This window comes from Megalobrama amblycephala, linkage group LG22, assembly GCF_018812025.1.
Source record: "Megalobrama amblycephala isolate DHTTF-2021 linkage group LG22, ASM1881202v1, whole genome shotgun sequence".
NCBI classification, from domain to species: domain Eukaryota; kingdom Metazoa; phylum Chordata; class Actinopteri; order Cypriniformes; family Xenocyprididae; genus Megalobrama; species Megalobrama amblycephala.
In genome coordinates this window covers 8,415,588-8,430,539 of record NC_063065.1, presented here as the reverse complement: position 1 = coordinate 8,430,539, position 14,952 = coordinate 8,415,588, and the positions used below count along the sequence as shown (strand labels likewise).

The 14,952-nt window shown below is 32.7% G+C and overlaps 1 protein-coding gene across 1 annotated transcript in view; it reads right to left on the bottom strand.

Annotated features, from left to right (window-relative positions):
* The window catches only part of alg14 (ALG14 UDP-N-acetylglucosaminyltransferase subunit), a 25,039-nt gene extending 13,160 nt beyond the window's left edge, over positions 1 to 11,879 (bottom strand). Inside the window, exons 1-3 of the mRNA XM_048174127.1 lie at positions 11,516 to 11,879; positions 8,543 to 8,694; positions 8,021 to 8,143 (exon numbers count right to left, since the gene is read on the bottom strand). Of these exons, the coding sequence (XP_048030084.1) occupies positions 8,021 to 8,143; positions 8,543 to 8,694; positions 11,516 to 11,672 (432 nt within the window). The 5' untranslated portion in view covers positions 11,673 to 11,879. The remainder of the gene's footprint in view (positions 1 to 8,020; positions 8,144 to 8,542; positions 8,695 to 11,515) is intronic.
* Positions 11,880 to 14,952: the final 3,073 nt, after the last annotated feature.

The window sequence follows — 14,952 nt, the reverse complement described above, 5'->3', positions numbered from 1 at the left end:
ACAAAAAACCAATGTGAAGACTCAGAGGAACAGTAAGGAGTCTCTCTGGAATGTGTGGGACGTCCACCGCACAACATCCAGGCCCCCGTTATTTGTTATTGTAAATCGTACAAACCCCCTCCCCCACACACAAAATCTGCAGAAAACAGATTCTTTAAATTGCTTTCCTGTGTTCATTCTCATTTTGGACCTGCATCACAATTTGACTCACTCAAGAAACAGACTCCTTTTTTCCGACAATCAGCATATCTGTTTTGTTTTATCAAGTCAACAAGTTGTATCAATTACAAGCACCGTTGGGGAAAGTTACTTTTAAAAGTAATCCATTACAATATTGCATTACTCCCTAAAAAAGTAACTAATTGTGTTACTTAGTTACTTTTTATAGAAAGTAATGCGATACATTACTTTTGAGTTACTTTTTCTCATCTGGGCTGGGCTGTTTGTTTGTTTTTATAACAACAAAAAAGTTATATTTCTGTCACATGTTAAGGCCCTTTTTTACAGCAAAAAGTGAAATGAATAAGCCTCAGGCTGAAGGAAATGTAAATTCATGCCTGTACAGTAGAGGGCGCAGCTCAAACAAACAAGCTTTTCATTTTGTTGTAAATGTAAAAGTAATGCGTTACTTTACTAGTTACTTGAAAAAAGTAATCTGATTACATAACTCAAGTTACTTGTTGTAATGCGTTACCCCCAACACTGATTGCACGTATCAAGTGTAATCATGTAATATATATAGACTTTATGTAGCCCCACCCCTTTTCAACACGGCGCTCACTGTGTTCTGTCTGTGTTCTGTCTTTCGGTTTGTATTTCCACATCATGAAAGTAAGATCTTACGCATGTATGAATGAACCACTCGTTTTAATATATTCCCAGTCTACTGACATTTGTTATGACATCCGCTTCAAACATTACAATGCTCATGATAACTTTTGCTAACTCTACAATAAGTAAATCCACTTCACCAGCTTATTACTCTTCGACAGCAATGCCATAGAATTATACAGAGTTACCGCAAAAACAGAAGTTCAAACACAAAATTCTAAAGTTGGCTGTGTCCTTGTTTCTCTGGCGCATAAGAGAGGTTTTTTTGAGGTTTCAGACTTAGTCTATTCAAGTAAAAATGAGCTGTAATTATTATGCAAAGATATTACTTGCATAGAAAATAGATTTTTAATGTTTTTAAACTAATAACTTTTGCCGCATGCCAAATCTGACAAGTAAACAAACATAATATTTACTAATAATAGTAAAGTTATACAAAGGTACGCACTTCAGTCTAGACTGACGTATTGACATAAGCTGTAAATAACTGTGATCAGTAGTATTCACTATTAACTGCTCCTCATGGCATGCAGACACTTGGCTTGTGCTGACACATCTGGAGCTCATGAGTACCCATGACGCACTTATTTCCTTTTATGGCTAAAAGAGGACTGAATCCACCCCCTCTTCACCTCCGGATTTCAGACCTGACCCCCCATTTCCCCCAATTCCGCTCTGGTATGTGGACGAACAGGCCCCAGCCCCTCACTGAAATGCTCAAGTTTGGTTAAAACAAACAGCTGACATTTGCGTCATGCTGAAGGACGCTCCCTCACCGCGCTGACACAATAGGGGTGCCGGACCCCCTAAAGAAGATCTTACACATTGTCTCTTGGACTAAAAAGGAAATCCTGCTGTCGCAGTCCGATGGTGGGCCAAAGGCCAGGTGTACTTATATTGTAATCTCACATTCCAAATAAACAACAAAACTTAAATTTAACACATAAATTACAAAAAAATATGAGTGATATCTCATTAAAACTCAAGAAACGCCATGCCATATTTCATCATAAAACATAGAACTATATAAAGTTTTATTTTTTATAATTATTAATAATAATAATAATAATAATAATGATAATTGCAGATAGAGTGATTTGTACTGTAGAACAATTATGATACATGTTAATCTGAATGAATTAATGTTGTTATTGTTAAAACTAAAAGTATTTAAAAAAAAGCTGAAATAAAATAATATATAAATATTTAATAATATATTAGATGAAAACTTAAATGAAAATTAGAAATATTGTCTGGGCAGCTAAAATTACTAAAACTTAAAATGAAATAAAAATAAATTAAAGCTAAATAGAAATATTATAAAAATATGTAATAAAAATGGCAAAATTACTAAAACTGTAACATTAAAATGAAAACTGAAAAATAAAAGCTAATTCAAAATACTAAAAAGTACAGAAGAGGATTAGGGCCAAGCAATAATAAAAAAATAAAACCATCTTGAGAATAAACTCGTTAAATTACGAGAAAAAACGCGTTAAATTTCGATAAAAAAGTCGTGATAAAATGCTGAGAATAAACTCGTTAAATTACGAGAAAAAAGTCGAAATAAAATGTTGAGAATAAAGTCATTAAATTACGAGAAAAAACTCGTTAAATTTGAGAAAAAAGTCGAGATAAAATGTTGAGAATAAACTTGTTAAATTACGGGAAAAAAATTGTTAAATTTCGAGAAAAAAGTTGTGATAAAATGCTGAGAATAAACTCGTTAAATTACGAGAAAAAACTCGTTAAATTTCGAGAAAAAAGTCGAGATAAAATGTTGAGAATAAACTCGTTAAATTACGAGAAAAAACTCGTTAAATTTCGAGAAAAAAGTTGTGATAAAATGCTGAGAATAAAGTCATTAAATTACGAGAAAAAACTTGTTAAATTTCGAGAAAAAAGTCGAGATAAAATGTTCAGAATAAACTAATTAAATTATGAGAAAAAACTCGTTAAATTTCAAGAAAAAAGTCGTGATAAAATGCGGAGAATAAACTCGTTAAATTACGAGGAAAAACTCGTTAAATTTCGAGAAAAAAGTCGAGATAAAATGTTGAGAATAAACTCGTTAAATTACGAGAAAAAACTCGTTAAATTACGAGAACAAATTAGTTAAATTACGAATTTGTTCTCATAATTTAACGACTTTTTTCTCGTAATTTAATGACTTTATTCTCATAATTTAATGAGTTTATTCTCAACATTTTATCTCGACTTTTTTCTCGAAATTTAACGACATTTTTCTCATAATTTAACGAATTTTTTCTCGTAATTTAACTACTTTTTTCTCGAAATTTAACAACTTTAACCTTGAGATGGTTTTATTTTTTTATTATTGCTTGGCCTTAATCCTCTTCCATAAAAAAGAAATACTATAATAATATATTTAACACTAAAAAAATAACACTGCAATGAAAGTTGCAATGCAAAAAAAAATCTTAAAAAAGATTATATTATATATAATATAAAATATATAAGGATTTACAATAAAACAAAGTAAATATATAATAATATAATAAAAAAAACTTTCTATAAATATAATTTAAATTACTAGAAAAAATAATTCTTAAAAGAAAAAAATTATTTTTCTTTTGATTTTATAGAAAAATATGACATTTCTTTCTGAGATGAAGCAAGTTTGCCTAAACTCTTATAATATGAAACTAACATGAGGTCCAAAAAGGCCCCAATCGTTCTTTTGTTGTCTAGAAATATCTGCAAACCCCTTTCCCATTAAAAAAGCTTGCCTGACTGGAAAAGTGGGAAATGACGTCAGCATGAGGAGAGACGGCGCTAATTAGAGCTTAACAGAATACTAGTGTGGTCGTCCGTGAGAGATTAGTCTGGTTAGTTGTGACCTTTGAGCTCTACCGCTCGAGCACTGCAGCGCCGGCCGCTTAGTCATGCTCCGCCTCCTCTCAGCTGGTCTCCACAGCAACGCAGAAACCCGATGCTGCTTGGCTCCGACCCCACGGGGACGAGTGAGAGGAGTCAAGCAGCTGGGCCAAGGAGCCAGTCAGGTCTCGCCACATCCTGAGAACAAGACCCCTCGGCTGCTCTGCTCACAACCCTTCATTACACAACCACAGGAGGAGGAGGACGAAAGAGAGAAAGGGGCTCTGGATTATGGATCATTCCTGAATAAGAGCTTAAACGCTGCCCATCCCTCTCTTTTTTACTAAATCAACCCCCTCACTCACTTTTTTTTTTATCTATCCTTGAGTGTTTTCCCAGCAGCTCTCTTGCTCTCTCTCTCTGTCTGTTTCTTGCTGAAGACAAGCAGAGAAACAGCAGGATTAGTGTTTGCTTAGACAGCAGATAGTCTTCCAGTGGTAATGTGATAGTCTTATCACCTGCTGAAGGAAAAAATTTCTTTATCACCTGCTTAAACATTCCCAGTGCTGCTGTGTGACATGCACAACTACTGCGTTTGTGTTAAATAAATAGTTCATACAAAAATTAACATTGTGTCATCATTTACTCACCCTCATGTTGTTATAAACCTGTATGAATTTCAAAAGAAGATATTGTCCAAACAACATTGGATTAAAAGACATTTTGTGTTTTGCAGAAGAAAGAAAGTCTTACAAGTATGAAATGACATGAGGGTAAATAAATAAAGACAGAATTTTCATTTTGGGTGAACTATCCCTTTAATATTTTGGTAAAGGCCCGGGTATAGACCAATTTGGAGCAGACGTCACAGTTACGTCACTTGCAGCTGTGCGCACATAGCGGTGGCAGGAAAATAGTGGTAACAAATGGAGGAAAATGTGCAAAATCCACAGAATAAGAGAAAAAAGTTTTGTTGTGCCTTTGGATGTCAGAATCGGAATGCAAAAAATATAGTCTTCATTTTTATAGAATACAGTCGTTGAAGATGCCCTTTGAAATTAAACTGAGACGTTTATGTTGCAAGTCACAGACTGGACTGATGAAACCTGCAATGATTAGTCTACTATTAAAGCATGAATTTGATGTAAACAGTAAGTCTATATAGTTCATAGGGGACATACATAGTTAGTTACAGCATGAAAAAAATATTTGAACCTATAACATTTTACATAGATATCTTTTAAACATAGCCTATAACATTTTTATTTCACAATTCTGACTTTTTTTCTTGCATTTGTGTGTTTATATCATCCAGTTTAGACTTTTTAACTCGCAATTGTAAGTTTATATCACAATTCTGAGGGGGAAAAAGTCAGAATTGTGAGATATAAAAAAGTGCAATTCTGAGGAATGAGTATATTTCACAATTATGATTTTCCTTCTAAGAATTGAGATATAAACTCGGATTTGCAAGGGAAAAAATTGTAGATTTGTGAGATATAAACTCGAAATTAAAGGTGCAATCGAATTGAAAATTGAATTTACCTCGGCATAGTTGAATAACAAGAGTTCAGTTCATGGAAATGACATACAGTGAGTCTCAAACACCATTGTTTCCTCCTCCTTATATAAATCTCATTTGTTTAAAAGACCTCAACAGGCGAATCTCAACATAACACCGACTGTTACGTAACAGTCGGGATCATTAATATGTACGCCCCCAATATTTGCATATACCAGCTCATGTTCAAGGCATTAGACAAGGGCAGCCAGTATTAACGTCTTGGATCTGTGCACAGCTGAATCATCAGACTAGGTAAGTAAGCAAGAACAATAGCGAAAAATGGCAGATGGAGCAATAATAACTGACATGATCCATGATATCATGATATTTTTAGTGATATTTGTGAATTGTCTTTCTAAATGTTTCGTTAGCATGTTGCTAATGTACTGTTAAATGTGGTTAAAGTTACCATCGTTTCTTACTGTATTCATGGAGACAAGACTGTCGTTATTCTCATTTTTTAAACACTTTCAGTCTGTATAATTCATAAACAACTTCATTCTTTATAAATCTCTCCAACAGTGTAGCATTATCCCTTAGCCACGGAGCATAGCCTCAAACTCATTCAGAATCAAATGTAAACATCCAAATATATACCATACTTACACGATTAGACATGCTACATGACGAACACTTTGTAAAGATGCATTTTGAGGGTTATATTAGCTGTGTGAACTTTGTTTATGCAGTGATAGAGTCGAGAGCTCGGGAGGGGGCGGAGAGCACAAGCAATTAAAGGGGCCGCAGCCTGAATCGGCGCATTTCTAATTATGCCTCAAAATAGGCAGTGAAAAAAATAAATTTAAAAAAATCTATGGGGTATTTTGAGCTGAAACTTCACAGACACATTCAGGGGACACCTTAGACTTATATTACATCTTGTAAAAAACCTTCGATGGCAACTTTAACTTTTTTATTCTGTGGCTTCCCTGATACTGCAGAACTGTCATTTTCTGCCACCAGGTAGGTAGGCTCCGCCCACAAAAAAACCCGTAATCGCTGTTAGCAAACACAAAATGGGTCTATACCTCATTTTGCGCGTTCCGCTCCGTCTCGCGCACAGTTGAGTGTGCGAGCCTTTCAAAGTATACTCATTTGGTCGTGAGTGGGAAAAGACGCGTTCGGCGCGTGCGCACTGCCTACTGGACAGCTGTTTTCAAGCGCTCAAGTCACGCGCACATGCGCTGTTGTATGCGGACCGTCCGCGGACCCTCCTGATGTCGAAAATTACGTCATGTGGACGTGCTTTAGGGATTTCAGTCTTTGAATGTGCACATTTTAGTATAGCAGTTTCTTGTGCACTCATAATTAAACCTGCACAGAATCTGTACCTTAAAGAGTTAGTTCACCCAAAAATGAAAATTCTGTCATCATTTATTCACCCTCAAGTTGTTCCAAACCTGTAAAAAATTCTTTGTTCTGTTGAACACAAAGGAAGATATTTTGAATAAAGTTTATAACCAGGCCACGTTGGGGCACCATTGACTTAATAGTAGGAAAAAATAGTATGAAAGTCAATGGTTTGGAACAATCAGGAACATCCTGGGGGCGAGTAAATAATGACATAATTTTCATTTTAGGGTGAACTATCCCTTTAATGTGAACACGCAATGGCATTTTACTTCCAAAATGTGACGCATTTCAAAGTGAAATGGGATATTCAATGACAAAAAAGGTAGGGCAGAATTTGATTTTATCTATCAGGAAATGCAAAAGTGACACAGTTGGAGGGGAGGGGTTGAAAAACGAGGGCTGAATGACACAGGCAGAAAAGCAAAGTTAATTCACATGCATGAAAGACTACGAAAAACAAACATTTGGTTTCCTTGGCAAAACACACACTGATGAATCATTCACAATAAAACCAGAAACATGCATTATGAACGGAAATGGTGTCAATTATGCAGACTAATCTGATCATGTTTTCAGCTACCAATACGTTGTAGTAAATACATTTTACCATATTTAAATCCATTCCAAAGATTTTTCCACCACAATTAGCATAGAAACTGTAAAAAAAAAAAATAAATACTGGGTGCTGACTTAAAATCGTAAACACGTTGCTTTCTCTGGTCAAACCTTTCAGGAAAACGACAGAATTTGGAGTAGATTCTGCAGATGACATGAACAGAACTATAAATAATAGAGGGTGGATATATTTATAAAAAGCTGTTTTCCAAATCCGTGCACAGGATGTTTGAATTCTCAAGGTTATGGACTGGGCAAAAGACACCACAGTGTGAATCTGAAGGACACACACACAGTTACAGAGACTTACTTTAGAAAAAACATTAAAGAATGATGAACAATATGGTACATTAATAATGCAATATAATAATATGTTACTTGAGCTGAATAATAACTGAATAGCTGGATTGAACTTATTTTATAATTGATGAATTTTACAACATTAACACTATTATTTTCCTGTTTATTAATGGGAAGCCACTCTGAAACAATCTGTGCTGTATAAAGCACTATATAAATAAATGTGACTTATCTTGACTACTTAATAACATTTTCAAATCTGGTCATGCAAACTAATATTCATCATATTCATAAGTATGTTTGCATACTGTATGTATATATATATATATTCATTTCAATTTGAATAAAAGGTTCTTATCATACTCAAAACAGAGCTGGGCTGCCCATAGGCATAATCTCATAAATATGTTATGATGTGCTATTTCTGGAGGGTGTTACACAGACATCCTGCAGAAAAGAGGAAATGAATACTTAATGAGGATATGATGGAGGGATGAATGAAAGGGAGAAGAAACCCACCATATCCGGCTGAAGCCTAAAGACCAGCGGTACGGACGACATCAGAGCGCTCAGGGAACTCAGAACGGAGGAACTCCATGACTGACGCACCTCCCGACTGCGAGGAATCCGGTGGAGAGTGAACTGTGAATAGTAAATAAAGGAAAACATGACAAATGTCAGGGTTTTAGTGAGAATATAAGCAGAAGATCTATCTATCTATCTATCTATCTATCTATCTATCTATCTATCTATCTATCTATCTATCTATCTATCTATCTATCTATCTATCTATCTATCTATCTATCTATCTATCTATCTATCTATCTATCATTTCAAAACCACAGTCATATGAAACTACATGAAAAGACAAAGGAACTGCTGCCATCTGCTGGTCAAAGTAAGACAAAACCAATCAGAGTTTTTGAGTTCCACATGGGTTTGGATGGAATGATGACATATTTTTCATTTTTGGGTGAACTATAATGCTTTAAATATAATATATTTAAAGGTATATAGATATGTTCAGTACAGATCCATCACCTGAGAGGCTGAATCACTTTTCTTCCGCTCTGCTTCAAATGTTCGGATCTTCTCTTCACTCATTTTATCGGTGTCTGCGATCACATAGTGTCGAGGGGTATAAGACTGAGATAAACTCCCCAACAGACGGATGATTTCTGTTGTGTGTCCTCCTAAGTGAGACAGAAAAGAAACATTTAAATAATTATTGTTTAAATATTGCTAGCTGGCAAACAAAATGAATAGTTCAAATGTACATAATATGTAAAAATGTATATTAAATGTGTGGCTGGTCTCTATTTTTTCAGCAATTTTAATCACATTATAGCTCAATAAATTTCTAGAAATTATTTTTATTCAGTTTTAAAGTACAAAAATATAAAATGTATACAGAAAAAAATCTAAAGAATTAAAATAAAATATCACTAGGGTTGCAAAGGGGCGGAAAATTTCCGGAAACTTTCCACGGGAACTTAACCTGGGGAATTTTGAAAATATTCCAATTTGGAAACTTAACAGGAATTTACGGGAATTAATTGGAAATTTGGGGAATTTGGTAAATTTTTATTCATCAATGAATCCTGAAAAAAGTATCACAGGTTATAAAAAAAAAATATTAAGCAGCACAAGTGTTTCCAACAATGATAATTTAGTATCAAATCAGCATATTAGAATGATTTCTGAAGGATCATGTGACACTGAAGACTGGAGTAATGATGCTGAAAATTCAGCTTTGATCACAGGAATAAATTATATTTTAACGTATATTACAATAGAAAACCATTATTTTAAATTGTGGTTATATTTCACAATATTACTGTTTTTTTCTGTATTTTTGATCAAATGTGCATGTTATGGACTGGGAGAATGCACAGTGCATGCAGGGGGTGTGGCCTCAATAGCCCTGCAGTAAGTAGTGTGCTGTGTGAATGTGATTATGGAATGTGCAGGGTAAAAAATTAACTGAAATTGCATTAAATCTGGTTGTTTTAATCAAAATTATGCTTATTTTCAACTACATTTAAGTACCCTGTCATAGGCTAACCTGTAATTTTGCAAATGCCTTGTTTATTCCCATTAATTCCCACATATTCCTGTTAATTCCCATGGAAAGTTTCCAGCTTTGAAAATTCCCGGAATTTTGCAACCCTAAATATCACACAGGGTGAGTTTTTAATAATTTCGCTACTTTGGTCTGAGCTTATTTTCCCATCCCTTTAACTAACAAAAGCCAGTTCCTCCAGGAAGTGACATCATTTTGAATGAAAAACAACAGCACAGACGTCATTAAGTAATAATATTAATTGGAAGGCTGCTTAGTTAATATTTGTATCAATAACAAAACTAAAGAAATACATTTTAAAAATGTTACCCTGTTAAATCAATCATTTCAAGATACTCTGATATTGATGATTTATGCTCCTTTTGTAAAAATGAGACAGAAGTGTTAACATATTTGTTTTTTGATTGTAAAATTACCCAAAATTTTTGGAAGGAAATGGCAGAATTTATTTTTAATCTAGTAAAGGATAAACACTGTTTTTCTTTAAAGGATATTATTGTGTACTACGAAAACAATGTTAACAAAGGTCTTGAATACATTTTTAATTTATTCATATTGCTGGGAAAATTTTATATACATAAAACAAAACTGCTTAAATTCATCCCCAATATTTAAGGTATTTTTAGTGGAATTTGATTGTTTTATACAAGTCCAAAAGTTTGGAACCACTAAGATTTTTAATGTTTTTAAAAGAAGTTTCGTCTGCTCACCAAGGCTACATTTATTTAATTAAAAATACAGTAAAAACAGTAATATTGTGAAATATTATTACAATTTAAAATAACTGTGTACTATTTAAATATATTTCACAAAGTAATTTATTCCTGTGATGGCAAAGCTGAATTTTCAGCATCATTACTCCAGTCTTCAGTGTCACATGATCCTTCAGAAATCATTCTAATATGCTGATCTGCTGCTCAAGAAACATGTAATGTGTACAATTGTACAAAATATTTGTGTACAATATTTTTTTTTCAGGATTATTTGATGAATAGAAAGTTCAAAAGAACAGTGTTTATCTGAAATCTAATCTTTTGTAACATTATAAATGTCTTTACTGCCACTTTTGATTGATTTAATGCATCCTTGCTGAATAAAAGTATTCATTTCTTTAATTTCTTTTCAAAAAAAATAAAAATAAAAATTCTTACTGACCCCAAACTTTTGAACGATAGTGTATAATGCTACAGAAGCTTTGTATTTCAGATAAATGCTGTTCTTTTGAACTTTCTATTCATCAAGGAATCCTGAAAAAAAAAGTACACAACTGTTTTCAACATTGAAAAAAATCATAAATGTTTATTGAGCAGCAAATCAGCATATAATGATTTCATCATGTGACACTGAAGACTGGAGTAACGATGCTGAAAATTCAGCTTTGCACAGGAATAAATTACTTTGTCAAATATATTTAAATAGTACACAGTTATTTTAAATTGTAATAATATTTCACAATATTACTGTTTTTACTGTATTTTTAATTAAATAAATGTAGCCTTGGTGAGCAGACGAAACTTCTTTTAAAAACATTAAAAATCTTAGTGGTTCCAAACTTTTGGACTGTACTGTATCTTCACTGAAATTGTTAAAAAAAAAAAAAAAAAAAAAAAAAAAAGTCATTAACATGTTTAAAATATTATGATATTATTTTCAGATCCCCTGTTACTAATTAATGTCACACTTTGCTATACTCTGTTTGTAAATTGTTCTATTTTCATAAATAAATAAATAAATAAAACATTAAGTATTAGCAATAGATTTTATGTGGTATTAATTAATGTGTGTTATGTTGCTGTATGTATATGCACATTACCATATATATGGTTATACACTATGCTACTCTCACATATACATAAATACACATACTGTATACATTTTATATATTATATTTTACTCTGTAAATGCTATTTGTTTGCGAGGTTGATTCTTACCTGATCCAGCCACCACCAGCACGGACACAGAACCCTTCTGTCCTGGTTTATATTCAGATCCATGTCTCAAAATCCCAAATAATCGTAAAATAAACACTGTTATTAATACTACAGCAGTGAGAAAGACACCACTCACCACAACATATAGTAATGCCATCAGTTTCCAAACTAAACGCTATCAACTGAGTCTCAAAACGTTAGTAAACACATGTTCGCCAAGAAAGTACGCACATTTATAATTTAAACTATAGTTTATAAACTAAAACTGGAATAAATGCTTTTGAGTTTTAAGTTTTGAGAATGGAATGATCTGTACACGTACAGCTGCTACGGAAAGTCATAAGGGACATACTTTTATTACATGTTTACACTGGAGTTAAGAAACAGCGACATCTATTGACCACTTTGAAAAGTGAATCATTAGGCCTGCAGTGTTTTAGATTTAGATTATCACTTATTATTATGTACCCTTTTTGTCAAGTGAATATTTTCAGGGTTTATTTTTGAAAGTCATTTCTGCATAGACACATACTATAAAAAAAATTAACATTTCCACTGTCCAGAACAAAAAAGATGCAGTTTTCAAAACTCTTGATTATTTTCAAACATTACTTGCATTTTAGAAAGATAAGTTCTTTTAATACATATTTAAAGACAGTTCATTTAATACACATTGTGTTGTCACAATATGGGAAAAGTTGTCACAATGTAGCCTTTTATAGGCTTTTGAGTCAAATTTAAACAGCTCCGTGCATCTAAGCTTAAACTGATATCCCATGACGTGAATTTGAAAGGCATTTCCTGAATCCAAAACCAAACAAAAACAATATGCTGCTCAGAATCTTTCTGATGAATGTATTCAGTATGTATTTATCTTCTCTGAGGTTCTGTGGGAAGTTCTTGTGTTTGTTGTCTCGTGGAAATGGTCCTCGGTTGTTTTGTCTATATAAGTGCTCCGGAAGTGCTTCACTTGAAAGCTCAACATGCCACTTGAATGTCTTGTAAACTGGCATGAATTAAATATTTAATTATTTCTGCATGATTTAGTCTCATTATCACAGCTTGTTTGATATAAATGTTTCCAGCCGAGTTAGCAGCCTATTCTGTCATCCCTATTGCAAAATGTCTTGAAGAAACACCATGTATTTGTCATTGTCATTATATAATGTAATAGTAATGGCTCATATGGGCTGTGCTATTGTAATCAGATGAGACACAGTATCAGTAAAACCTTTCACAGCAGCTCAAACTCAGACCACCCACAGCTGAGACTGGATTTATTAAGGGAACACTGTCAATTGCTATGACACTGTGTTCAACAATGCCTCTCAAGATGTCTTAAAACATGTTCAGGTCTTTTTTGTTTGTCAGTTTCTTGGAGTTTTCATGGTTTGTGATGATTTGATGGGCTGTGGCTCAGAGGAAGAGGATGGCTACTTTTCCGGACCAGGGCTGGGAAACATTACATTAGAGTTTCCTGATATAAATCAGCTCTTGTGTATATGTCTCTTCAGAACATAATAATAATAAGAAGAAGAAGAATTAGAAGAAATTCAATTGCAAGAATTTATTTATTACATATTTTGTTTATTAGTAAATAATAAGAGTTATTGATCAGAACATAATAATAATAATAATAATAATAATGTTATTATTCTTTATTGTTATTATTTAACAATAAATATAATACATAAATGCACAAATGGATTAATGTGTTCCCTGGTTCACCCGATATACAGTACAGTCCAAAAGTTTGGAACCACTAAGATTTTTAATGTTTTTAAAAGAAGTTTCGTCTGCTCACCAAGGCTACATTTATTTAATTAAAAATACAGTAAAAAACAGTAATATTGTGAAATATTATTACAATTTAAAATAACTGTTTTCTATTTGAATATATTTCACAAAGTAATTTATTCCTGTGATGCAAAGCTGAATTTTCAGCATCGTTACTCCAGTCTTCAGTGTCACATGATCCTTCAGAAATCATTCTAATATGCTGATCTGCTGCTCAAGAAACATTTAATGTGTACAATTGTACAAAATATTTGTGTACAATATTTTTTTTTCAGGATTATTTGATGAATAGAAAGTTCAAAAGAACAGTGTTTATCTGAAATCTAATCTTTTGTAACATTATAAATGTCTTTACTGCCACTTTTGATTGATTTAATGCATCCTTGCTGAATAAAAGTATTCATTTCTTTAATTTCTTTTCAAAAAAATAAAAATAAAAATTCTTACTGACCCCAAACTTTTGAACGGTAGTGTATAATGCTACAGAAGCTTTGTATTTCAGATAAATGCTGTTCTTTTGAACTTTCTATTCATCAAGGAATCCTGAAAAAAAAAAGTACACAACTGTTTTCAACATTGAAAATAATCATAAATGTTTATTGAGCAGCAAATCAGCATATTAGAATGATTTCTGAAGGATCATGTGACACTGAAGACTGGAGTAATGATGCTGAAAATTCAGCTTTGCATCACAGGAATAAATTACTTTGTCAAATATATTTAAATAGTACACAGTTATTTTAAATTGTAATAATATTTCACAATATTACTGTTTTTTACTGTATTTTTAATTAAATAAATGTAGCCTTGGTGAGCAGACGAAACTTCTTTTAAAAACATTAAAAATCTTAGTGGTTCCAAACTTTTGGACTGTACTGTATATGATGGCATTTAAGCTTGAAGGATACAAAAAAATGTAATATTATACTAATTATACATTATTATACACTATTATACATTATTATTATTATAAATAAATGCGCAAATGGATAGATTATTGTTTTCCATTGTTCACCCAACAACATTTATGATTATATTTAAATAATATTAAATAATAATATTTAAATAATAATTTTTTATTAACAATAAATATAATACAATAAATAAAAACATGAAGGAGTAGATTAATCCCTTTCCTTTTTCACCCAGTATACAATATATCATGATATTGGAATTTAAGTTTGAAGGATACAAAAGATGTGATAATATGGTATTTTGTTTAAATTAAGGATTGCAGAAATGAGTACACCCTAGATTTAATTCAACAAATGTATAATATTCCAGCACTTAGTTTACCCTCCATAATTTTGAATATACTGCTCTGACTCTTCTTGGCACAGAGTGTACAAGTTCATGACAAACTTTCACATCTGTCCTGTTTAAATCCTGGATGATGAGCTCCTTAAATGCCCTGATCTTATGGGGAGTGTTGCTCAACTCGTCTCTACAGAATCCCCCACAGGCGCTCTTGAGTGCAATACATGTCCACAGAAGGTTTTTCACCTTGGGGGAATGCATATCCTCATTGTCATGTTGAAAAATTCCCAACAATGCAAGGAATGAGGAAAGGGTAACATCTTCTGTTTCAAGTTTGTGTATTAAATTACACAGTGGTGTGGGAATTCATGACAGCATTGATA